Source organism: Bufo gargarizans, chromosome 10 (genome assembly GCF_014858855.1).
Source record: "Bufo gargarizans isolate SCDJY-AF-19 chromosome 10, ASM1485885v1, whole genome shotgun sequence".
Classification (NCBI taxonomy): Eukaryota; Metazoa; Chordata; class Amphibia; order Anura; family Bufonidae; genus Bufo; species Bufo gargarizans.
Window position 1 is genome coordinate 75,926,923 of NC_058089.1, and position 24,748 is coordinate 75,951,670.

General features: G+C 40.6%; 1 protein-coding gene across 11 annotated transcripts in view; it reads right to left on the reverse strand.

Annotated features, from left to right (window-relative positions):
* Positions 1 to 7,080: 7,080 nt before the first annotated feature.
* Positions 7,081 to 24,748, reverse strand: part of RASGRP2 (RAS guanyl releasing protein 2) — a 304,234-nt gene continuing 286,566 nt past the window's right edge. For all 11 annotated transcript variants that reach the window (XM_044269509.1, XM_044269505.1, XM_044269502.1 and 8 more), the window contains 3 exons: positions 21,715 to 21,873; positions 14,566 to 14,632; positions 7,081 to 7,313 (listed from right to left, as the gene is read on the reverse strand). In XM_044269509.1, coding sequence (XP_044125444.1) covers positions 14,574 to 14,632; positions 21,715 to 21,873 — 218 coding nt within the window. In that variant the 3' untranslated portion in view covers positions 7,081 to 7,313; positions 14,566 to 14,573. The remainder of the gene's footprint in view (positions 7,314 to 14,565; positions 14,633 to 21,714; positions 21,874 to 24,748) is intronic.

The following is a 24,748-nucleotide window of genomic DNA, read 5'->3' on the forward strand; positions in this document are numbered from 1 at the left end:
TAAAATGAGAATGCTTGGACTAGGAGAAAATGTCTGTATGTGGGTAAGTAACTGGCTCAGTGATAGAAAACAGAAGGTGATTATTAAAGCTACATACTCAGATTGGATCACTGTCACTAGTGGGGTACCACTAGGGTCAGTATTTTGTCCTATTATGTTCAATATATTTCCTTGTAGAAGGCTTGCAAAAGTAAAATATCATTTTTTGCAGATGCCACTAAACTGTGTAAATTAATTACCATGGAAGTGGACAGTATACTACTACAGAGGGATCTGGATATATTAGAGGCTTGAGCAGATAAGTGGCAGATGAGGTTTAACACTGACAAATGTAAGGTTATGCACATAGGAAGGAATAATGCAAGTCACCCGTACATACTAAATGGTAAAACACTGGGTAACACTGACATGGAAAAGGACTTAGGAATTTTAGTGAACAGCAAACTAAGCTGTAGAAACCAGTGTCAAGTAGCTGCTGCCATGGCCAATAAGACAATGGGTTGCATCAAAAGGGGGATAGATGCCCGTGATGAGAACATAGTCCTACCACTTTACAAATCACTAGTCAGACCACATATGGAGTACTGTGTACAGTTCGGAGCTCCTGTGTACAAGAAAAACATAGCAGAGCTGGAGAGGGTTCAGAGGAGAGCAACTAAAGTAAAAACTGGAATGGGTGGACTACAGTACCCAGAAACATTATCAAAATTAGGGTTATTCAGTTTAGAAAAAGATGAGGGGAGATCTAATATCTATGTGTTAATAAAACAGGTCAGAACAGAGATCTCTCCCATCATCTATTTATCCCCAGGACTGTGACGGTGACAAGGGGATATCCTCTGCCTCTGGAGGAAAGAAGGTTTCTACACAAACATAGAAGAGGATTCTTTATGGTAAGAGCAGTGAGACTATGGAACTGTCTGCCCCAAGGCATATGCATATCCCCTGAAAAATTATATACATATATATGTATATATACAGTACAGACCAAAAGTTTGGACACACCTTCTCATTCAAAGAGTTTTCTTTATTTTCATGACTATGAAAATTGTAGATTCACACTGAAGGCTGTGAATTAACACATGTGGAATTATATACCTAACAAAACAATGTAAAACAACTGAAAATATGTCATATTCTAGGTTCTTCAAAGTAGCCACCTTTTGCTTTGATTACTGCTTTGCACACTCTTGGCATTCTCTTGATGAGCTTCAAGAGGTAGTCACCTGAAATGGTTTTCACTTCACAGGTGTGCCCTGTCAGGTTTAATAAGTGGGATTTCTTGCCTTATAAATGGGGTTAGGACCATCAGTTGCGTTGTGGAGAAGTCATGTGCATACACAGCTGATAGTCCTACTGAATAGACTGTTAGAATTTGTATTTGTATTGCCATGTTTTTGGCGGTGCTTATGCCTCACCTTTCCTCTCACTAGCTTCCCAACTAGGAAACACACAGCATACAACTTCTCTCTGTTATTAATGATTTATTATATGAATACTTAGGTCACTATACAGTTTTCTAGAGTATACAGTGAAATCGTGGATAAATCAATCATAGACTAAGAATCAATACATTACCGGATATTGCATCATCACTCCATATCGGGGGACCAGCGATTCATCAGGAGGCAGCGCATACACATCACACGGCTCGTCAGCAGTGGAACAGTCCCAACCAAATGGGAAAGATCCTCTGCCTATATGCCCATAACTCCACCCATCATCTTGTTGCATCCTGGGGATGCTCAGTCATGAGCTTCATTATGATTGGATGGCTTGTAGCCATTTCCTCATGAACAGCACTAGTTATAGTTAAGTACTGTTTGTGCGCGCTTACTATTACGCGCATTGCAACATACTATTATATAAGAGTATCACGTTCTACGCATGCTCAGTACTCTGTTTTCAACGGGCGGTGTCCCTATGAACCAATTGTATGATTGCTGGTATGAGCTATTTTTCGTTATCAGTAGATGATTACAGTTCCCACAACATGTCTTTATGAACTGCAGTAACCTAATGTTCTTGTAGAATGGTTTCTTATGAGACGATCAGCATTACCTAAGATGTAAAAGGAATTCCTGTCTACCTATCCTTTATATAACTATGGGGGGCCCTTTTCCTATAGCCCTCCAGTCATACACACATTCGTATCAGATTTACATCACAGTATTATGGCAAGAAAAAAGCAGCTAAGTAAAGAAAAAACGAGTGGCCATCATTACTTTAAGAAATGAAGGTCAGTTAGTCCAAAAAATTGGGAAAACTTTGAAAGTGTCCCCAAGTGCAGTCACAAAAACCATCAAGCGCTTCAAAGAAACTGGCTTACATGCGGACCGCCCCAGGAAAGGAAGACCAAGAGTCACCTCTGCTGCGGAGGATAAGGTCATCCGAGTCACCAGCCTCAGAAATCGCAGGTTAACAGCAGCTCAGATTAGAGACCAGGTCAATGCCACACAGAGTTCTAGCAGCAGACACATCTCTAGAACAACTGTTAAGAGGAGACTGTGTGAATCAGGCCTTCATGGTAGAATATCTGCTAGGAAACCACTGTTAAGGACAGGCAACAAGCAGAAGAGACTTGTTTGGGCTAAATAACACAAGGAATAGACATTAGACCAGTGGAAATCTGTGCTTTGGTGTGATGAGTCCAAATTTGAGATCTTTGGTTCCAATCACCGTGTCTTTGTGCGACGCAGAAAAGGTGAACGGATGGACTCTACATGCCTGGTTCCCACCGTGAAGCATGGAGTGGGAGGTGTGATGGTGTGGCGGTGCTTTGCTGGTGACACTGTTGGGGATTTATTCAAAATTGAAGGCATACTGAACCAGCATGGCTACCACAGCATCTTGCAGCGGCATGCTATTCCATCCGGTTTGCGTTTAGTTGGACCATCATTTATTTTTCAACAGGACAATGACCCCAATCACACCTCCAGGCTGTGTAAGGGCTATTTGACCATGAAGGAGAGTGATGGGGTGCTGTGCCAGATGACCTGGCCTCCACAGTCACCGGACCTGAACCCAATTGAGATGGTTTGGGGTGAGCTGGACCGCAAAGTGAAGGCAAAAGGGCCAACAAGTGCTAAGCATCTCTGGGAACTCCTTCAAGACTGTTGGAAGACCATTTCAGGTGACTACCTCTTGAAGCTCATCAAGAGAATGCCAAGAGTGTGCAAAGCAGTAATCAAAGCAAAAGGTGGCTACTTTGAAGAACCTAGAATATGACATATTTTCAGTTGTTTCACACTTTTTTGTTATGTATATAATTCCACATGTGTTAATTCATAGTTTTGATGCCTTCAGTGTGAATCTGCAATTTTCATAGTCATGAAAATAAAGAAAACTCTTTGAATGAGAAGGTGTGTCCAAACTTTTGGTCTGTACTATATATATATATATATATATATATATATATATATACTCTTTATATTGGCAAAAATAAATATCACAGTACAGTGCCAAGTTCTCATTGTAGCACAAAATACTGACCCCGACAGTACCACATACTGTGGTTGAGCACAAATTATATCACAATAGTGAAAGCCACATTACTCCATAAATATCAGCCAGATTGCCCCTGTAAGTGCAAACCATACAGTGCATGTCTGCCATAAAACAATCACAGTATATGCACAGCTCCTCCATTCACAGGATATACTGTATACAGCTCCTCCACTTACAGGATAAACTGTACCCATGTGAGCTTGACATAGTTGACGTCAGGTGGGGTTGCTAGTTGCGGTATTCACCACAGCTTGTATTCCAGGGCCCAGGCCCCAGATATACATGCCTAGCACCGCCCCTGAGGGTGGCTATTTATTGCCAGTCCCATAATGCCACTCTCCCTGTCTGCTTGGCTTCATATTCCATACTGTAAGGCTGCTCCTGCCACCTCAACTGCTACTTCCCCTATTGCTACTACCATTACCCCTACAAAGCCACTTCTACTATTACTACTACCCTAACACAACAAATCTCAACTTTTGCCTGCCGTGTTGCTCATCTTGCCACTACTCTTATTGTCACATGCCACTATTACCCCTACTGCTGCTGTCACCAAATAAAAGAGAAAAATTTTCCAGGCTTATTCGGAACAAGCCACTGTTTCTTCTGAAATTACTCCTTGTGTCATTATAAACGATAAAGGCATCATTTTTGGAGCAAGTGTTTCTTCTGACACTACAATGGGTGTATTAACACGAGCAGGAATCTGCATTTTGCTCCTATTAAGGCATCATTTTTGGAATGCTTGTGGAGAATAATACACAGTTTTTTCCTATAACACTGTGTAAGCCGATGGAACCTTAGAGGAGAATTAATCCTATTTATTAATTTCCACATAACTCGACTATGCCATTAATCCTCTTCATGGGTTCGATGAGGAATGAATCAGTACACAGAATTACTTGCGGTACAGATTCTTCAGACTAATCGGGCATTTCGTCCAGAGCTGTATTCCAGTATTCCTTTTAAGGCTTCTCAAGCAGGTTCTAGCCAGTATTTCAGGGACAGTCCTTGTTGTCTGCCCCTCTTCTTCAACACCAAGTGCCCAACTCTTTTCAGTTGTTCCTCACATCACAATGTCACATACTGCCTTGCTCTCATCGCTCCTTGATGTGAGCATTCATGTGCACTGCCTACCATATGCTTCCATATAAATATATTTCAGGCACTGGGCCTACTTCATCCCAAGCTTAATTATACAATAAATATCTTATTTCTCCAACATGTTACTGGACTGTGCATCACATTTTACACCACAGGCCATATAGGCATTTCTATGCATTTATTATATCCAACTCCAACAATAAGTATCTTTCTTAAAACCCTCTTACACATCTCCCTTCTGCTCCAATAAGAGACAATTTTTGGGATGGTTTTTAATAAAAAACAAAACAAATTAAATGCAATTGCACAGTTTATTCTTAAATGGGCTGTTTGTTAACAATGTGAACCATGCTTTTACCCATAACTATATATGTCAGTGTCACTCTGACATTATTCGCTATTTCTGCCATTGCCTTCAAGAACTTAAAGAATGGGTGGATTAAGAGCAAAATAAAAAAATAGAGAAAACCCAGGGAGAAAAGGGAGAGTGTCATAAACCAACTTTCAGGCCAGTCAGAGCACCTTCAATTTGAGTAGAATCGATTTGGCCCAGAATCGAATGGAATAATTTGGTGAATTGTACACAAAGCTAATTTCAAGAAATTCGCCCATCTCTTATCAATTGTACTAGACAATGATAGACACTGGATTCTTTCCACTTCTTATACCAAACAGTGATCTCACATCAGTAATATCTCTGTAATAACCATTCACTATCTAATGTTCTACAGATCATAGAAAAATGGCAACTAAGAGACTAATAAGAAAGATTAAATGATTAGCTCATCTTTAACACTCGTCAAAGGAAACTACTTTTCAGCAACCACTGGTTTGATTCTTTATATACTGATGTCAATAACATTTACATGCCCTTTTACATTGGAAGATTATCAGGATGATTGTCAGGAATCGTTCATGCAAATATTCATTACCAATAATTGCCCTGTGTAAAGGATCTAGCAATTACCATATAAACAAGCAAATACAAATTTTTCAGGTGTGAGCATCGTTGAAGTAGTCACCTAAATCATTGTTTCTGTGCAGAAACAAAGATTCACTATGGGGAAAAGCCTTTGATATAGCCGGATGCAAAGTGAAAGGGAGATAAATGTTTATTTTTACAATTGTTCGCTTCCTACATATTTTGCACTCTGTTTGCAGCACATGCCCTGTTTACACAATGCTGCTGATAAAAAAGGATATTTGGTACCGCATGAAAGAGGCGGTCACCCAACAAACCTGCATTTGAACAAAAAGCAGGCAAGATTTATTTAAAGATAGTAGACATGTAAGGATCAGAATAAATAGAGAACAATAAAAAAGGCAGGTAAGAGCCTGACTTGGTAGGACATCAGACAGGACAAATGTTCATATCATAGAAAAATGTAACTAACTTTGGGGGTCATTTACTACTCTGCAATATGCCTAAATTAGGCGTATTTCTGGTGCAGACCATTAGTTGCGCTGATATCTGCGACTTCGCCCTGCTCATGCCAGGTCTAAAATTGTGGGCGTGACATGAGCGGAGAAGGGGACGGACTGGTAGGCCCATCGCATTTACCATTTTCTACGCCTGTTTTAGACGTAGAAAATGGTATAAATGTAAGACAGCTCGGAAGCTGCCTAAAAATTAGAACTGGTGTTGGATGCGCCAAAGTTATGGAGAGTCTAAAACGCCGGTCTTAATAAATGTGCCCCTTTGTTTCTTAGATACTAGAGTGCTGTCTGAGTCATGATATATCGTGGAAATTCCTCATCATTGTGTCAGGCTTTCCTGTGGGATGGGCCAACACAAGATCAAAGGTGGCTACAAAGAAGCCAGATTACCCTGTAGTACTTTAGCCACATTCCCCTGTGTGTAGGTGCCTGAACAATATGTTCTTAAATGCGGGTTTGCTGCAAAGATGGGCAATTATCTTGTTTGACTGTTCTGTGTACTGACGTCTGCCTGAATTCTGGATTTGACCTTTCACTGCCTGACCTGACCTCTTCCTGTTCTCCGTACTGACACTGACTCTGACTCTGAGCTGCCTATCCTGACCTCAGAGTCAGACTACCTGTATTTCACGTACTCTGCTAGCACTGACCTCAGCCTGTCCCTGACTATGGTTTTCCCTGTTCCTTTGGTGCCCTGCATCGGTGTCTCTTGATGCCCATGGGTCAGCAGTGAGTTGAACAGAGACTCCTCCAAGAGGTAGCAGCTTGGTGGTTGCCATGCAGCAGGGTCCAGATTCCTATAGAGGGGTTAAAGAGTGAAGTCCTGGGTAGCCACCTAGCACCCTTAGGAGTGGCCCCAAATCAAATCTGCTTAAGTGAAACAGTGGATCCGCTTCATTATACTGAACTTATAAAACCTGGTTTTCTGTTCCTGGTTACCTGGTATGGTATGTACTGTATGTATGTTAGCTGGTAACTTTACCATATAATCTCCAATTGCAATCATATTACAACTTACAACTAAGTCAAAACTGATCTATATATTTATTTTATTAGTGATTTTCCAAGTACATCTCTTTTCAGATTTATACATGTTTTGGCAATATCTGCATTTCATCTGGAACACTGAGTCTTCTGTTCTTTAATAAATCAGAATATATTGGGAGAGTTGTGATCTTTCCTCTAGGGATGGTCAGACAACAGTGCTTTTGTAAATTTCTCACTGCAATGACTTGGACTAGTATCCATCTTAAAATTTCAGCCACCTAAAATATAAAATGTAAAGAAACGTTCATCAAAGAATCAATTCAATATATGGATACAAAACAATAGGTTAGTTGGATGCACAGGGTGGCTGATACACCAAAAAGGGTGCTCTCAAAACTTGCAGCGTCACCCCGCTGCTAGGAAGTAAAAGTATAAATAGGAATGATTGGGCACACCTAAGATACTTGGTAACCAATATTTATTAAAGTAGTTAAAATGATTGAAATAGCTGGACAGTAATATAAGACAGTAATAAAAAGACAGCAGTACGAATTTCGCAGCAATGTAAATTTACGAAACTGCCACGTGATTTAGACAGCATTCAAGTAGAAATTGAATGTGTTTGTGACCGAAAGGAGGCTCAAAGAAGGTCACTAGCAGACAATGCTGATGATTGACAGCCTCATTGCGACCACAGTGGACAGAAGGAGTAGATGTTCCAATAGTAATGAATCAATTAAATGCTTTATAGATTTAAAATGCAATGTGGGTAATAAAAATATATATATAAAAATATTGATGTCCAAATATAGCAAGTAGGGATCCCTCTGGTATTGTAACCAACTTAAAGCAGCATGAGAGTGTTTGATAGAGGTTACGGTGTTCAGAATCAAAGTTGCTCCGTCTCTGACCCGGCGGCGTCCCGCTTACAGTCAGAGATCGATCCAGCAGTGAGACAACAGTCAATTCAGGAACAGTCTTACCAGTGTTGGAGGGTTCTCCTGATTCGGAGATACCTCAGCCGTCTGTCGAAACCCTCTTTCGGTTTTTATCTTTGTAGTTGGATGGATCCAGCGGTAATTTATGTGCGTCACTTGTTAACAGTGTGGTTGCTGCACGTGGTCCCGCTTGTTTGGCTCCAGAGATGCTGAGTTTCCAGGCTAGGTTTCAGATCGGCTCCGTTCGGTACACTGGCTCAGAAGGTCCTTAAGTCAGTTGGATGCGGTGCACTCGCATAAAATTGGGGGGTCAGACCAGACGCGTTTCGGGGCTATAGTGTCCCCTTCCTCAGTGGCTATCCGACCTCCCCAAATGGTCATCCTTTTATACCCTATAGAAGGGCTTTACAAGACCCGCTGTGGATTTTGATTCCGGAAGTCTTATGTGAGTCATTAACCCATCAAATGAAAGTTCACTCTTTAGTATATTGTACCGGCTTTTCTTGCTTCGTTTTGGATTGAACATGATCGGTCTATGCCGTAACTTATCCGATCATATTATCTTTTGAATTTATTAAAATAGAAATAGAGTTGAAGCTAAAAGTAAAAGTGAACAATAATAAATAATTTTGCGTTTCACTTGCGTTTTTGTTTTTCCCACAAGCCGCCAAAGTGGTTGCATTATTCAATATGCAACCACTTTGGCGGCTTGTGGGAAAAACAAAAACGCAAGTAAAACGCAAAATTATTTATTATTGTTCACTTTTACTTTTAGCTTCAACTCTATTTCTATTTTAATAAATTCAAAAGATAATATGATCGGATAAGTTACGGCATAGACCGATCATGTTCAATCCAAAACGAAGCAAGAAAAGCCGGTACAATATACTAAAGAGTGAACTTTCATTTGATGGGTTAATGACTCACATAAGACTTCCGGAATCAAAATCCACAGCGGGTCTTGTAAAGCCCTTCTATAGGGTATAAAAGGATGACCATTTGGGGAGGTCGGATAGCCACTGAGGAAGGGGACACTATAGCCCCGAAACGCGTCTGGTCTGACCCCCCAATTTTATGCGAGTGCACCGCATCCAACTGACTTAAGGACCTTCTGAGCCAGTGTACCGAACGGAGCCGATCTGAAACCTAGCCTGGAAACTCAGCATCTCTGGAGCCAAACAAGCGGGACCACGTGCAGCAACCACACTGTTAACAAGTGACGCACATAAATTACCGCTGGATCCATCCAACTACAAAGATAAAAACCGAAAGAGGGTTTCGACAGACGGCTGAGGTATCTCCGAATCAGGAGAACCCTCCAACACTGGTAAGACTGTTCCTGAATTGACTGTTGTCTCACTGCTGGATCGATCTCTGACTGTAAGCGGGACGCCGCCGGGTCAGAGACGGAGCAACTTTGATTCTGAACACCGTAACCTCTATCAAACACTCTCATGCTGCTTTAAGTTGGTTACAATACCAGAGGGATCCCTACTTGCTATATTTGGACATCAATATTTTTATATATATATTTTTATTACCCACATTGCATTTTAAATCTATAAAGCATTTAATTGATTCATTACTATTGGAACATCTACTCCTTCTGTCCACTGTGGTCGCAATGAGGCTGTCAATCATCAGCATTGTCTGCTAGTGACCTTCTTTGAGCCTCCTTTCGGTCACAAACACATTCAATTTCTACTTGAATGCTGTCTAAATCACGTGGCAGTTTCGTAAATTTACATTGCTGCGAAATTCGTACTGCTGTCTTTTTATTACTGTCTTATATTACTGTCCAACTATTTCAATCATTTTAACTACTTTAATAAATATTGGTTACCAAGTATCTTAGGTGTGCCCAATCATTCCTATTTATACTCAATATATGGATAATATTAGTTAAATAGCTGCAAGTACAATAGAAATATAATTGCACTCTTTATATACTAATTATAATATGCAACATGGACACATAATTAATATTTTTACACAAAAGCTCACACATAATTAATGTGTTACTTTTGCAAGCATCCCTGATACATTAGTGTACAACTGAAGCTTAAAAAAATAAAATAAATCAAGGTTAAATTAAATCATCATGGATTTTTGTGCGGATAAAACTTGCATCAAATGTGCATTAAGATCCGCACATAAATCTGCCATGAAATATTATGCAGATTTTAACACGGAGTTGCAGATTTAGATACTGAGATGCAGATTTCATTGCGAGTTTTCAGATTGCAGATTTCAATTTTTTGCATTACAGATTTTGGTGCAGATTTGATATTGATTATAAGTTAACGCCCTGATGTCATTTCCTATTAAAAAAAAGTCTCATGCTAATCATATCTGGGTGCCATTTTCTGTTACAATTTGTTTGTGTAGCCTCTTTACGTTGACATGATAGAGATTTGATGGTTTGATGGTCAGTTACCCCTAGCCGGACACCTTAGAACAGACAATGACTTTAGCCATTAGACTGGACCGACGTATCAGGGAGAGACAAAGAGAACGTGTTACTTTTCCACAGGAAGTAGCTAAACCCAGTTATTTCCCCTTGAGAAGCGATTTAAAGGATCGCCTGGAGGAGCCTATGCAGCTCAGAGTTACCATGAGAAATCAAAGACGTCAGAGGGGTGCCAGCTTCTATTGTGGTGAAACTGATCATTGGTTGCAACAATCTCCTAAACTTGCTCCTTCCAGGAGATTCCCGCATCCTGACGCCCAGAAGGATAAGGTACTCCCCGAGGTGTTAAGAACTAAAGTATTGTTACCTGTGGTGATTTCTTTTGACACTTGTAAAGGTTCTGGGGAGGCATTAATTGATTCTGGGTTCGCTTCTAATTTTATTGACCACCAATTCGCCATTTCCCTAGGTGTGCTCATTTTGTCTCTTACCAACCCTATTCAGATTATTGCTATTGATTCCACTCCTTTGGTGGGCGGGACGGTGGAATATTGTACCCCTGAGGTGACCTTGGTAGTGGGGGCTATTCATACTGAGAAGTGCTCTTTTTTTATTTTGAAAAATCTTCCCGTGGAGATAGTTCTTGGGATGCCTTGGCTTCAGGTTCATAATCCAGTTATTAACTGGTCCACGGGTGAATTGGAGAAATGGGGGGTAAATTGTGGTTCCTGCTGTCTAACTGTTGTTCAAACTAGTGTCTCTACGGAGTCGAAAATTCTTTCTAACTATATTAGCAATATTTCTGATGTTTTCTCGATGACCGAGGCTGACTTCCTTCCCCCTCATAGACCCTATGATTGTGCAATCAACCTCATGCAAGTACCCTAAGGGTTGTATTTATAATTTGTCCGGTCCAGAACGACAGTCTATGAGGCATTACTTGAAGGAAAGTTTACAAAAAGGTCATATTAGACCCTCGGTTTCTCCTATGGGGGTGGGATTTTTCTTTGTGGGGAAAAAGGATGGTGAACTGAGAGCATGTATTGATTACAGGGAGTTAAATAAAATTACTATTAAGAACAGGTACTCTTTGCTGTTGACCCCTGACCTGTTTAATTAACTACTTGGAGCTCATTGGTTCACCAAACTTGACCTTAGGGGGGCTTACAGGTGAAACTTGAAAAATTAGAATATTGTGCAAAGTTCATTTAATTCAGTAATGCAACTTAAAAGGTGAAACTAACATGTGTGATAGACTCATTACATGCAAAGTGAGATATTGCAAGCCTTTATTTGTTATAATTTAAATGATTATGGCTTACAGCTCATGAAACCCCAAAGTCACAATTTTGAGGTACCCTTTGCTCAGGGGGTATAGATTAATTAGCTGACTAGAGTGTGACACTTTGAGCCTAGAATATTAAACCTTTTCACAAAATTCAAATTTTAAGCAGCTTTAATGTAATTCCTTTTAACCACCTCAGCCCCCCTAGCTTAAACACCCTTAATGACCAGACCACTTTTTACAATTCTGCACTACACTATTTTCAAGTTTTATTGCTCGGTCATGAAACTTACCACCCAAATAAATTTTACCTCCTTTTCTTCTCACTAATAGAGCTTTCATTTGGTGGTATTTCATTGCTGCAGACATTTTAACTTTTTTTATTAATCGAAATTTACCAAAATTTTTGCAAAAAATGACATTTTCACTTTCAGTTGTAACATTTTTTAAAAAAAAACTACATTTCTATATAAATTTTTCTCTAAATTTATTGTTCTACATGTCTTTTTCATTACAAAGTCTCATATTCCACTAACTTGTGACAAAAAATAAAAACCTTCATGAACTCACTATGCCCATCACGAAATACCTTGGGGTGTCTTCTTTCCAAAATGGGGTCACTTGTGGGGTAGTTATACTGCCCTGGCATTTTAGGGGCCCTAATGCGTGAGAAGTAGTTTGAAATCAAAATGTGTAAAAAATGCCCTGTAAAATCCTAAAGGTGCTCTTTGGAATGTGGGCCCCTTTGCCCACCTAGGCTGCAAAAAAGTGTCACACATGTGGTATCGCCGTACTCAGGAGAAGTCAGGAAATGTGTTTTGGGGTGTCTTTTGACAGATGAGATAAATATCTCTGTCAAATGACAACTTTGTATAAAAAATTGTTTAAAGTTGTCTTTTAGAGAGATATTTCTCTCACCCAGCATGGGTATATGTAAAAAGACACCCCAAAATACATTGCCCAACTTCTCCTGAGTACGGCGATACCACATGTGTGACACTTTTTTGCAGCCTAGGTGGGCAAAGGGGCCCACATTCCAAAGAGCACCTTTAGGATTTCACAGGGCATTTTTTACACATTTTGATTTCAAACTACTTCTCACGCATTAGGGCAGTATAAATACCATTTTGGAAAGAAGACACCCCAAGGGACCATCCTAGACATACTGAACTCCCAGGACCATCAATGTAAGTCAATGGTGCCAGATCCGTTTTTTTCTTTACCGAAAAAAACTGATCCCGGCACCCATTGACTTACAATGATTTTAATGCTGGATCCGATTTGTTCAGTTTCTCTTGAACACAAGTCTTGATCCAGACTAAACAGATGCAGCTAGATGTATTAAATGAAACAGAATCATTTTATTCAGGTTTTGAGATCTTGTGCTGGATCTCAAAACCTGAATAAAAAGCACTGATGTGAAAGTAGCCTACAGCTCTGTGGATGGAAATATTTTAAACAGTTATGGCTGTTAGAAAATGGCAGTGCAAGGAAAATATATATATATTTTTTTGTTTTCCTCAAAGTTTTTTTTTTTTTAAGTAGTAAAAAAAAAAACGTATACAACTGTCATTTTTAGTTCACACTGAATGCCATGTCAAAACTCCAAAAAACTTGGTGGAATTGTGCCCCCCCCCCCCCCTCTATTCTATTTTCCAATAACAGAAATGGTAAATTAAATGGTGCCCTTAAAAAATACAAAGTATCCCACAAAAAATAAGCCCTCATATGGCTATATGAACACAATATTAAAAAAGTTATAGATATTGGAACGTGGGGAGAAAAAAAGAAAATGAAAAATGGGCCTAGTACTTAAGGGGTTAATAAAATTCCATTTTGGCTTCCTTTGGTGTTAGTCTGTTCTGTGAACAGTGACTCGGTTGTGATATGTTTAGGGGTTTTAGTAACCCCTGAACATGACAACATCCTTCCACATTTAGAAACAGTCCTGGCCAGCCATATCCTAATCCTGTACCCCTCAGCCTGGGAATTACAGACACATTTGCAAGAACCTTGTTGCCAGCTTTAGAGTCTGCAGAGAGAGACTTTGGAAAGATAGAGAGGAGGAGTACTACAATCCCCATCATTACTCATATCTTTACATTAATATAGGGGAAGATTTGCACGGAAAACTTTTTGGAACTGGACTATTTTCCACAACTGGCCTGGTTACTGACTCCACCACCATTCTCTGGCTACGGCACCTACATCTCCTGCTTGGCCACAGCATATCTTTGTATTTGTCCATATTTTTGAGCAGATGTGGGCACGTGCATATCTGAATATTGAAGTTGCACTTGGATTTCTGTCCCTATTTTATTCATTCATTTTGTGGATTTCTAATATCCTGTATACTAATTTCGTTCTCAGTTTAAGCCTATGCACTGTCTCTCCCTCTCTCACTGTGCTCCATCTCTCACTGTTAGGGCTCATGCACACAAACTTATTTTTTGTCCATGTCTGTTAGTTTTTTTTTTTTTGCAGCCTGTATGTGGAACCATTGATTTCAATTGGTCCGAAAAAAAAACGGAAATTACTCAGTGTGCATTCCAAGTTTGTTCCGCAAAATAAAAAATTGAAACTACCCTATTCTTGTCCATTTTGAGGACAAAAACAGGCATTGTTACAATGGATCTGCAAAAAAAAAAAAAAAAAAAAAACGGATGTAACACAGATGCCATCAGTTTTTTTTCGGGATCCGCAAAATACATCTGGACATGTGCATGAGCACTCAGTTTGTGTTTATGCACTTGTTTTAGTATTATATTGTGTATGTAAATCCCTTTTCACACATACAGTGCCCTGGAATTAATGATACTTTGAAATTAATGATCAGAATTACACTCTCACATCTACTACCCCAATCACTGTATTTCTTTGTCATTAATATTACTCACTGTTCTGCTTATAAACGATCATCAAAAACTCCATCTTCCTCCACCTGTGGATCTTCTTCTTTCAGCTCTAAACCACAAAAAAAATCTGAGTGATTACCTGCACTGGAATACATTCTTATAAAATGAGTTTATCCTTAGGAACAAAAAAACCTTGACTGCATCATGTAAACAAGGTTAAAAGGTTGATGATAAAGCTTGCTCAATGCAAAAGGACAGCTTTCTGTCTCAGGGCTGGACTTCCACTAAGGCCTCTTTCACATTTGCAGATCCGCAATACACGGGTGCCGTTCCGTGGGCATTCTGCATCACGGATGCGGACCTATTCACTTCAATGGGTCCACAAATCCGGAGATGCAGAACGGAAGCACAGAACGTAACCCTACAGAAGCACTACGGAGTGCTTTCGTGGGGTTTCGTCTCTTACTTCCGTTCCGCAAAAAGAAAGAACATGTCCTATCTTTTTGCAGAACAGCCGGATCGCGGACCCATTCAAGTACAACCACGGGGCACACACGCCCATGTGAAAGAGGCCTAAAACTGGTGTTTCATATGGCAGTCTTATTAAGATGATAATATTTTTTGAGTGCTTACTGTTGGTTCTGGCAGTTTTTGCAACAAACAACAAATGTAGAAGGCCAGTTCTTAATTTGGAGCTCTGTTTTAGTAAATATAATGGTGACATCAGTTTGTGCTCCACCAGGTGACTGGTGTGCACTTTTTTTGCAACACTTCAAAATGTTGCAAGTGATAAATCTAGCAAACAAATGTCCCTTTTATAAATCCCTCGTAAAGTCACATCTTGAATATGGGATTCAGTTTTGGACTCCATATACTGATAATAGGTAGCAAGGGTTCAAAGGAGGAGGAACTGATTAGTATATGGGATGGAAGGTCTCACTACTAATAAGATACTTAAAAAAAAAGCCAGAACAACGGTCGTGTGCATCAGGCCTAACTGGCATTGGATTTATTTGTTCCAAGGACTTTACAAAAAAACAGGGGACATTCAGTGTATGTGGAGAAAAAGCAATTATGCATCAATACAGGAAAGGGTTCTTTACAGTTAGAGTAGTCAAACTATGGATTGCACCCTAAGAGGTAGCAACGACAGATACTTTTTAAACATTTTAAAAAGGGCAAGATGCTTATCTGGGCACTGAGGGTTATCTTACAAGATATAATTGATCTGAGAAAGATTGGACTTGATGGACCTATGTTTTTCTTCAAATTGTGTAGCTATTTAATTCCGTCACAAAACTATACACCCATTAGTAAAGACAAAGGGGGACATTAATCTTAGTCCAGTGGCGTAGAAAGGGCTATGATAACCAGGCGTACTGCAGGATGCTACATCTAATTTATGTGGAGGTGTACAAAGAGGCAGTTTGCAACTTTATAGCACCACAAAAATGCGTAGCTTTATGATAAATCTGTCCCAAAGTCTGGAATTGCACAAACTACCGTATATATTAAAAATGGTGCAAAAACGTCTTACATTTGTCAAAAACCCCACTCCACTGACGAAACACATATAAACATTACACTTTTATTGAACAAAACCTTTCATACATTACAGCTTTAATAAGATAAGTGCTGCAGTAAGACATACCAAATTTAGTTTAAGGCTGTTTTATTAATTTTTGCACATCTTCTGGCAGTCCTGCAACAGATATTCAAATCTACTCTATGCCAATGTATACTATAATTTATTCTTGTTTCTGGTGTAAATTATAGTAAAGCTGCACATTTGCAAAAATTTGCTACTTTTGTACTCCAAGAAAACAGGTATAAGTCTGAAAAATGATGCCAGTGTTGTCCAATACATTCCAGAACTGTAAGGGTTACATAGCATCATAAATCAATATAATGCTATATGACCCCCGGCAGCGCTGGGAGTTCAGGCCAGGAGCTGCGCTGCAGACTCGCAGCGTGACCAACGCTCATCTACAAGGGCCCTAAGGGTATGGCAACTTGTTCAGGTTCACTGATGCAGTTTTTGAAACCAAAACCATGATTGGATCCAAAACAGAAAAGTATTAATTGTTCTTAATACTTTCTCTGCTTTTATGAGCCACACCTGATTTAGGCTTAAAAAACTGCATAAAAAAACTGAACATGTGGCCATACACCTGACATTTTTTTCACTCAACAAAGCCTTGCAATATTTGTTTTCTATACTGTAAGCAGGATTTATGGAGTCTTTTAGCAGCTTTTTTTTCTAAACTGTGTGAACCATAATTTGTTTTCCTCATATTTATTCCTTTATGCAAAAAAAAAAAAAAAAAAGACCCCAAAATGTTGGCTAATTAACCTAAACAGTAGCAAAATAGTGATTGAGTAAGGGACAGACTGAGGACTGCATGCCTGAAGCAAGGCTCCCATGACTAGGTTTGGAGGGAGTGAAAGGTTAGGTTTGGGTTAAAATGTTAAGGAAAGAGAAGGTTGGGAGGGGGAGCGTAAATGAGAGGTTTAAAAAGGGGAAAAAGAGTGGGCTGGAAGTCACTTTAGGTAGCTGAAGCTGATCAGGCACCATAACCATATTTTTACACAGCAGACACTCGAACGCAATGCCTGTTATCGTCAATGACGCTGATCGTGGACATTTAAACCCTCAGATGCCGTGGTATCCTGTGTTTAGATCGGAGCTGTTAATTTGCAGTGGCAGTCTTTGGCCATTTACAGGCCCTAAAGCCTGCAATGGTGGTGCTTCTATGACCATCCATAGGAATACAATAAGGCTGCAATAGAAATTTATTGCAGTTTATGGAAAAAGTGATCTGAGGATCCTATGTTCAAGTCATCAATTTAAAAATACAAATTATCTTTCCCCATATTAAAAATAAAGAATAATAAAAAAAGATTATTAACATCACCACTTCCCAAAATGGCCATACTGTTAAAACATAAATGTATTTATCCCATACAATGAACTCCATAACAGAAAAAAATCAAAATTGTTAATTCCTCATTTTTTTATTGCTTCACATCCCAGAACAATTTGAATAAAAAGTGGTAAAAAACTAATACACACTCCAAAATGGTATCAATTAAAAACTACAGATCGTTCCACAAAGAAAGAGCTCTTGCACAGCTCTAAAGAGAGAAATATAAAAAAGTTATGGGGGGTCAGAATATGGCGTAGAACTATAAAATAAAAAATGCTGTACTGCTGTAATCATACTGATCTAGAAAATGAAGGTAACAGGTCAATTTTACCACCTAGGGAACACCATAAAACGAAATTCATAAAACTGTTGCAGAATTTTTTATTTTTTTCCCCAATTCCACCCTATTTGAAATCTGTTTCCAGCTTCCCACTACATTGTAGGCAATATTAAATGGTGCCATTACAAAGTGCAACTTGTCCCGCTAAAAACAAGCTGTCATATAGCTATGTGAATAGAAAAATACTAAAAGTTATAGCTTTAGGAAGGCAGAGAGTAAAAAAAATTCAAAAATGGAAAATCCAAGATTCATGACGAGATTGAAGGTCCACTAAACCCTGAAAAACAAGAAAAAAGAAGCACAACCTTCTCAGGAAAGTTTGTTTAGTTCTGACTTTAAGAACATCTGAAAGGTGCTGCAGAAGGCAGTTGAACAGATATCCTTCAGAAGTGCCTCTCTCACAAACCAGCGGGTGTACCCCTCGATTCTTCACAGTAACCCTGATGGTGGGGATAGACTTTCCTGAGGGAAACACCAGGTCGCTACCTCATGAGGAGGGAAGGTACACGAGGCAGCTGGTCCAGGTGGACCAGGTGATACCTGGGTAGGTACCAGAGGTATAAGCATAGTCAGGCAGGCGGGGTCATTACCAGAAGTAACAGTGCAGGACCGAAGGATGAGGCAGATGCATAGTCAGACAGGCAAAAGGTCAGGGCAGGCGGCACAGAAACGGGTCAGGCAATCTAGGTCGGCAACAGGAGAGTCAAGGCAAGCAGGCAGGGATCAGATGAGTAGCAGAATCCAGTAACAAGGTATAAGTCAGGAGCACATATGAGTATCAGGAGCTTAGCAAACACAAGAACCTTGACACTGAGGCATCTGGGAAGGGGACTGAGCCACTTAAGTACCTGCAGGAGAGCCTGGGTTGGTCAGCGAGGTTACATGACCCAACCTATGCAGCCCAGAGAGTGATGCGTGCTGCTCCTAGGGCAGTGTAACATGAAACCAGCTGCAAGCATGCTGTGGCCAGTGTTGAGTAGAACCTGTGGAGCAGAATCCTCAGCGTCACAGCACGTACAGCAACAGAGCCCAGGACTGCAGCGGTGGATGGAAGCACGGCGCCCAGGACCGCCGTTGAGCACGGCGCCCAGGACCACGGCGGTAAGCGGGGAGCAGCGGCGTACATCAGCCGCTGTTACAGCCTCATTCCTGCCTGCCTCTTCATCTTTGGCTGGAGAACGAATCTGTGCACTTGCATACGCAGGATGTGGGGGTGGGTTTACATCCCATGCACTTGACATCCTATGCACTTGTGTGCGCCATCCCATTAACTACAATCTGTTAAAGAGCTGTAAGCTGCAACACTTCAATAGTTTCCTACAAAACTCCCCCTGTATGTGTGCAACTATACAGGGAGTGCAGAATTATTAGGCAAATGAGTATTTTGACCACATCATCCTCTTTATGCATGTTGTCTTACTCCAAGCTGTATAGGCTCGAAAGCCTACTACCAATTAAGCATATTAGGTGATGTGCATCTCTGTAATGAGAAGGGGTGTGGTCTAATGACATCAACACCCTATATCAGGTGTGCATAATTATTAGGCAACTTCCTTTCCTTTGGCAAAATGGGTCAAAAGAAGGACTTGACAGGCTCAGAAAAGTCAAAAATAGTGAGATATCTTGCAGAGGGATGCAGCACTCTTAAAATTGCAAAGCTTCTGAAGCGTGATCATCGAACAATCAAGCGTTTCATTCAAAATAGTCAACAGGGTCGCAAGAAGCGTGTGGAAAAACCAAGGCGCAAAATAACTGCCCATGAACTGAGAAAAGTCAAGCGTGCAGCTGCCAAGATGCCACTTGCCACCAGTTTGGCCATATTTCAGAGCTGCAACATCACTGGAGTGCCCAAAAGCACAAGGTGTGCAATACTCAGAGACATGGTCAAGGTAAGAAAGGCTGAAAGACGACCACCACTGAACAAGACACACAAGCTGAAACGTCAAGACTGGGCCAAGAAATATCTCAAGACTGATTTTTCTGAGGTTTTATGGACTGATGAAATGAGAGTGAGTCTTGATGGGCCAGATGGATGGGCCCGTGGCTGGATTGGTAAAGGGCAGAGAGCTCCAGTCCGACTCAGACGCCAGCAAGGTGGAGGTGGAGTACTGGTTTGGGCTGGTATCATCAAAGATGAGCTTGTGGGGCCTTTTCGGGTTGAGGATGGAGTCAAGCTCAACTCCCAGTCCTACTGCCAGTTTCTGGAAGACACCTTCTTCAAGCAGTGGTACAGGAAGAAATCTGCATCATTCAAGAAAAACATGATTTTCATGCAGGACAATGCTCCATCACACGCGTCCAAGTACTCCACAGCGTGGCTGGCAAGAAAGGGTATAAAAGAAGAAAATCTAATGACATGGCCTCCTTGTTCACCTGATCTGAACCCCATTGAGAACCTGTGGTCCATCATCAAATGTGAGATTTACAAGGAGGGAAAACAGTACACCTCTCTGAACAGTGTCTGGGAGGCTGTGGTTGCTGCTGCACGCAATGTTGATGGTGAACAGATCAAAACACTGACAGAATCCATGGATGGCAGGCTTTTGAGTGTCCTTGCAAAGAAAGGTGGCTATATTGGTCACTGATTTGTTTTTGTTTTGTTTTTAAATGTCAGAAATGTATATTTGTGAATGTTGAGATGTTATATTGGTTTCACTGGTAAAAATAAATAATTGAAATGGGTATATATTTGTTTTTTGTTAAGTTGCCTTAATAATTATGCACAGTAATAGTCACCTGCACACACAGATATCCCCCTAAAATAGCTAAAACTAAAAACAAACTAAAAACTACTTCCAAAAATATTCAGCTTTGATATTAATGAGTTTTTTGGGTTCATTGAGAACATGGTTGTTGTTCAATAATAAAATTAATCCTCAAAAATACAACTTGCCTAATAATTCTGCACTCCCTGTACTATACAATGCCACACCACTGACACTATAGAAAGTGCTACCAAGCTTTCCCAGGTACCTGAATGTAAAAGTTTGCATATATCGCCAGGAAAGATTTCTCATTATCTAGGCAAATCTGACATTCATCAGTGTGTTGGATACCTGGGTTACAAGTCTTGTGGAGCTGTACAAACTGTCCATATAATCTTATAATTACACAGTGCAAGTAAGCCAGCTTTCCCAGGACCCTGAAAGGCAAATCTGACTAACTATGCCACTGTTTAGGAGTGAGAAGTGGGGGGCGGGGGGTTATCTTAGTAGATTTAGTCTTCTGCACACTTTGTAACAGCTCTATATGGTGGTGACCCAGCTTTCCTAGGACCCTGAAGCAAATCTGCACAAATGGCACATTTTAGGATTGACAAGTGGTCATCAGCATGCAGGAGGCATGAGGACTTGATGGAAACGCTGCGCTGGCTGTACTCAAATTCCCTGGTGTTCTTCTGTTGTGCACATAGGAGCGCACTATGACCTGACGCTGTCCTGGATCTACACTGCCACCCGGAGCAAGCCAGGTAAGTTTATTTTATTTTTTTACCATCTGATCTGAGGTGTGATGGGGGTTTGATTTGAGGCTAATGGGGGTTGGGGGCTCTGATGGGAGGCTGATCTGAGACTGATGGAAGTTTGGGAGGTCTGATCTGAGGCTGATGGAATTGGAGGTCTTATCTCAGGCTGATGGAGCTTAGTGGTCTAAAATGAATAGATTGGCTGCTTAATTTCTATAGGAGAGCCATTGATAGCCAAATACAGCAGTCCTGTAGATAGGGGATACGTTTCTATAACCCTTTAAAGTTGTTGTTTCCCACCTGGCTGCAACAGACATTTTTTGTACAGGACAATCGAAAATGAAAACACAAAGGACTGCATCATATCCAAAAGAGCAATATTAAGATTAAGAAATCAGCACATTTAATTGAAATTAAATAAGAGTAGTAAGAAATGACATGCGGTAAGTATGGTGACCTACCTGGTGGCAATGAGGATCTTTTGAATGATCTTGGAAGAGAAAATGAAAATTGCCGCCCCTGGTGAGAACTTTCCCGCTTCTCACTGACACTTTTAGATCTTTTCTTGCACTCTACAGACAGTCTATCCTTACAGTGCTTGTGACAAGTAACTCCACAGGCTGCAAAAGAAAATGTCATGTTTTCTCATGTAAGGTTGCAAACTATTACGTTTTACAGGTACAGTACACAAACTTATGCCAAATTTTTCGATCTGTCTACCTAATGAGTTATATTGTAAAAGAAACACTACATAGGTCAGTATGACACCATGTAAAACTATGCATTAACAATATGACACTATGTAATGTAATATACAAAACAGTGTACATCAAAAAACGGTAACATATATAGTATACTAGCAGAAGGACCCAGCTTTTCACAGGTATATTTCATCGATTTCATTTAATGCGTGTTTTTAAAAGATATCAACACTATCCACTATAACAGTGACATCTACAGCACCCTGCCCTCTTAACAGTGATCTCTACAGCCCCCACCCCTTAACACTGACCCACCCACAGTGCCCCATCCCTTAAAATGGGACCTCCACAGCAGCCCACCCCTTAACATTGACCTTTACAGCAGCCTTCCCTTTTAATAGTGAGTTTCACAGCACACCACCCCCTTAACAGTGACCTTCACAGGGGTCCGCCACCTTAACAGTGGCCTTTACAGCAATCTGCCCCTTAACACTGACCTCCATAGCGGACCATCCCCTTAACTGTGACCTCCAAAGCAGCCTGCCCCTAGGGTGGCCAGAGGTCCAGTTTTAGGCCGCGCAGTCCGACTTTCAAACTCCCTGTTCTCTGTCAGGTGTAGGGCCTGGAGGGATACAGGGATGTCATTTTGAACAGTTCACTCTCAGAAAGCAGCTCTGTGCTGTCTGAGCGTGAGCTGCAGAGAGAAAGTCACCCTCACTTCCACCCTTGCAGCTGACAGAAGTAGATTTTTTACTTTATTTTTTCAATCCCTGTCAGCTGAGTAGTGGGAGGGGGCATGGCCTAACTGGATCAGGGGCGTGTCCATTTGAACAGCTCGGTCTAGGACAGCAGCACTGTGCTGTGACGGTGTGTATGGCAGTTAGAAACTTGCAGGCTTCTATTGGCTAATGCAGGTCATGTTTTGGTAATATCTCAGGAACGGTATGTCCTAGAGAGCTGAGACCTTCCCGAACAGCTGATGTACCTGTGTGCCAAATTTGGTAAAGATCGGTCCAGTTGTTTGTTCGCGCATAAAGAACAGAGAGACAGACAGAAACTCATTTTTATATATAAAAGAGATATAGTATCTAGGGAAAATATAGGTTATGCTTTCAAAGACTTTGCTTAACACCTGTCAAAGTAAAAGACAAAAATTATATATCACTGTGATGACATCATGCTCACTGATAATTCCTGGCCACTTGTGGGGTGGATTGTTTTTAATCTGAGCCAGGTGTAATGTTTCGTTGTCCATTGTTTTGGGGAGACAATCAGGGACATGACCTATTGTTTAATGTGTCTTTCCTGTCTGACTTCCACAGCAACTTGAATTAACTATGCCTTTTGGTCTGATAAACAAGCCAGCAGATAAATAGGATAGGACCTGCTAATAACATCACCTCTGGATTTCATTAGCCCCCCTGCTATGTATTTGGAGCCGTTCAGCCTGTCTAGCTGAAGTGGAAAAGCTGTGTCATTAGAATGACATTATGCAGTCAGATTGAACTGACAACCAATGATGGAACAGCCACAATTATCTCTCACCAATCCTATGGGGGCCAATGTGCTGAAATGGCGGCTGAGGGAAATAAAAGGGCAGCTGCCCCTGTCATCAGCGGCTATTCTACAAGACGTCAGCCTAAGGATTACAGTTTCAGCTAGTGGTCTTCAGAATTGCTCTTCTGCCCAACATCGAGCTTAGGAGTTCGGGTGGAGAGTCTAGGTTGGGACAATCAGGTCAACTGACCACATACTTCGCTGTGCACAGCCGGCTCCCTAAGCTTGCCGCTATCTCCTCTCGGTGGGCGCCCATCCAAAGTCGGATGCTACCAGCTGGTGCAGTTGGTCCTGGGTCCCCCTTGAAGTCGCGGAGGTTTAATCTCTGCTAATTTAGCACAAGGGTGATTCGCTGTCACCTGTGCTATCTTGTGTCCTTTGCGGGAACTGTACTAAATGCTGCTGACTGTTGGTTATCCAATAAAGTCTTCCCGGAGTGTTGTACCCTCACCCTGTGTTGTCTGAGTAGTGTTCCACCAACAGGAAAGGAACACACACGTTCAGTGGTATGAGCAGTGGTAATTATTTTTTTTTACCCTGAAAGGCCAAAATTGTAGCCTCAGATGCTGCGATCAGCGATCTTAGGGGTTTAATGACGGGGATGGCGTGATCATCGTTCCCCATCACTGTGCCCGCTACATACAAAGAAATGTGCTTTGTGATGAAGTAATTCGTCACTAATAAAAAAAAATTGAAATTCAGAGAAGCAGTCGAATACAATTTTTCATAAATTCACTCATCGCATTTTTCTGTCCGCTATAAATTTTTGTAGTTTTGTGCCCGGAGCTCTGTAAGGGCTCATTTTTTGTGGGTTGAGGGTTACTTATCATTGATACCATTAGATGGTATGTATGACTTTTTTGGGGAGGTGAAGCAACCCAAAAAAAAACTGTGAATCAGCCTTTTTTTTTTTTCTATTTCGACATTCTCTGTATGGAATAAATATTTTTATATTTAAATAGTACAGGCATGTTCATATGTAGTGATGCCCATGATATTTATTTTTTATTGTTTATCTATTTTTATTTTTATTTTGGGTAAAGGTGGTGATTTGGATTTTTATATATTTTTCTTATATGTTTAAAAACATTATTTTTTACACTTTTTAAAAGTTCCCATAGGAAACTTGAACATGCAATAATTAGATTGCTTCTCTCTTAGACTCTAATGCATTAGCTATCTTTAAAAACGTGCCCAGCACTGTACATGTATGGCGTTGGACGGGAAGGTGTTAATT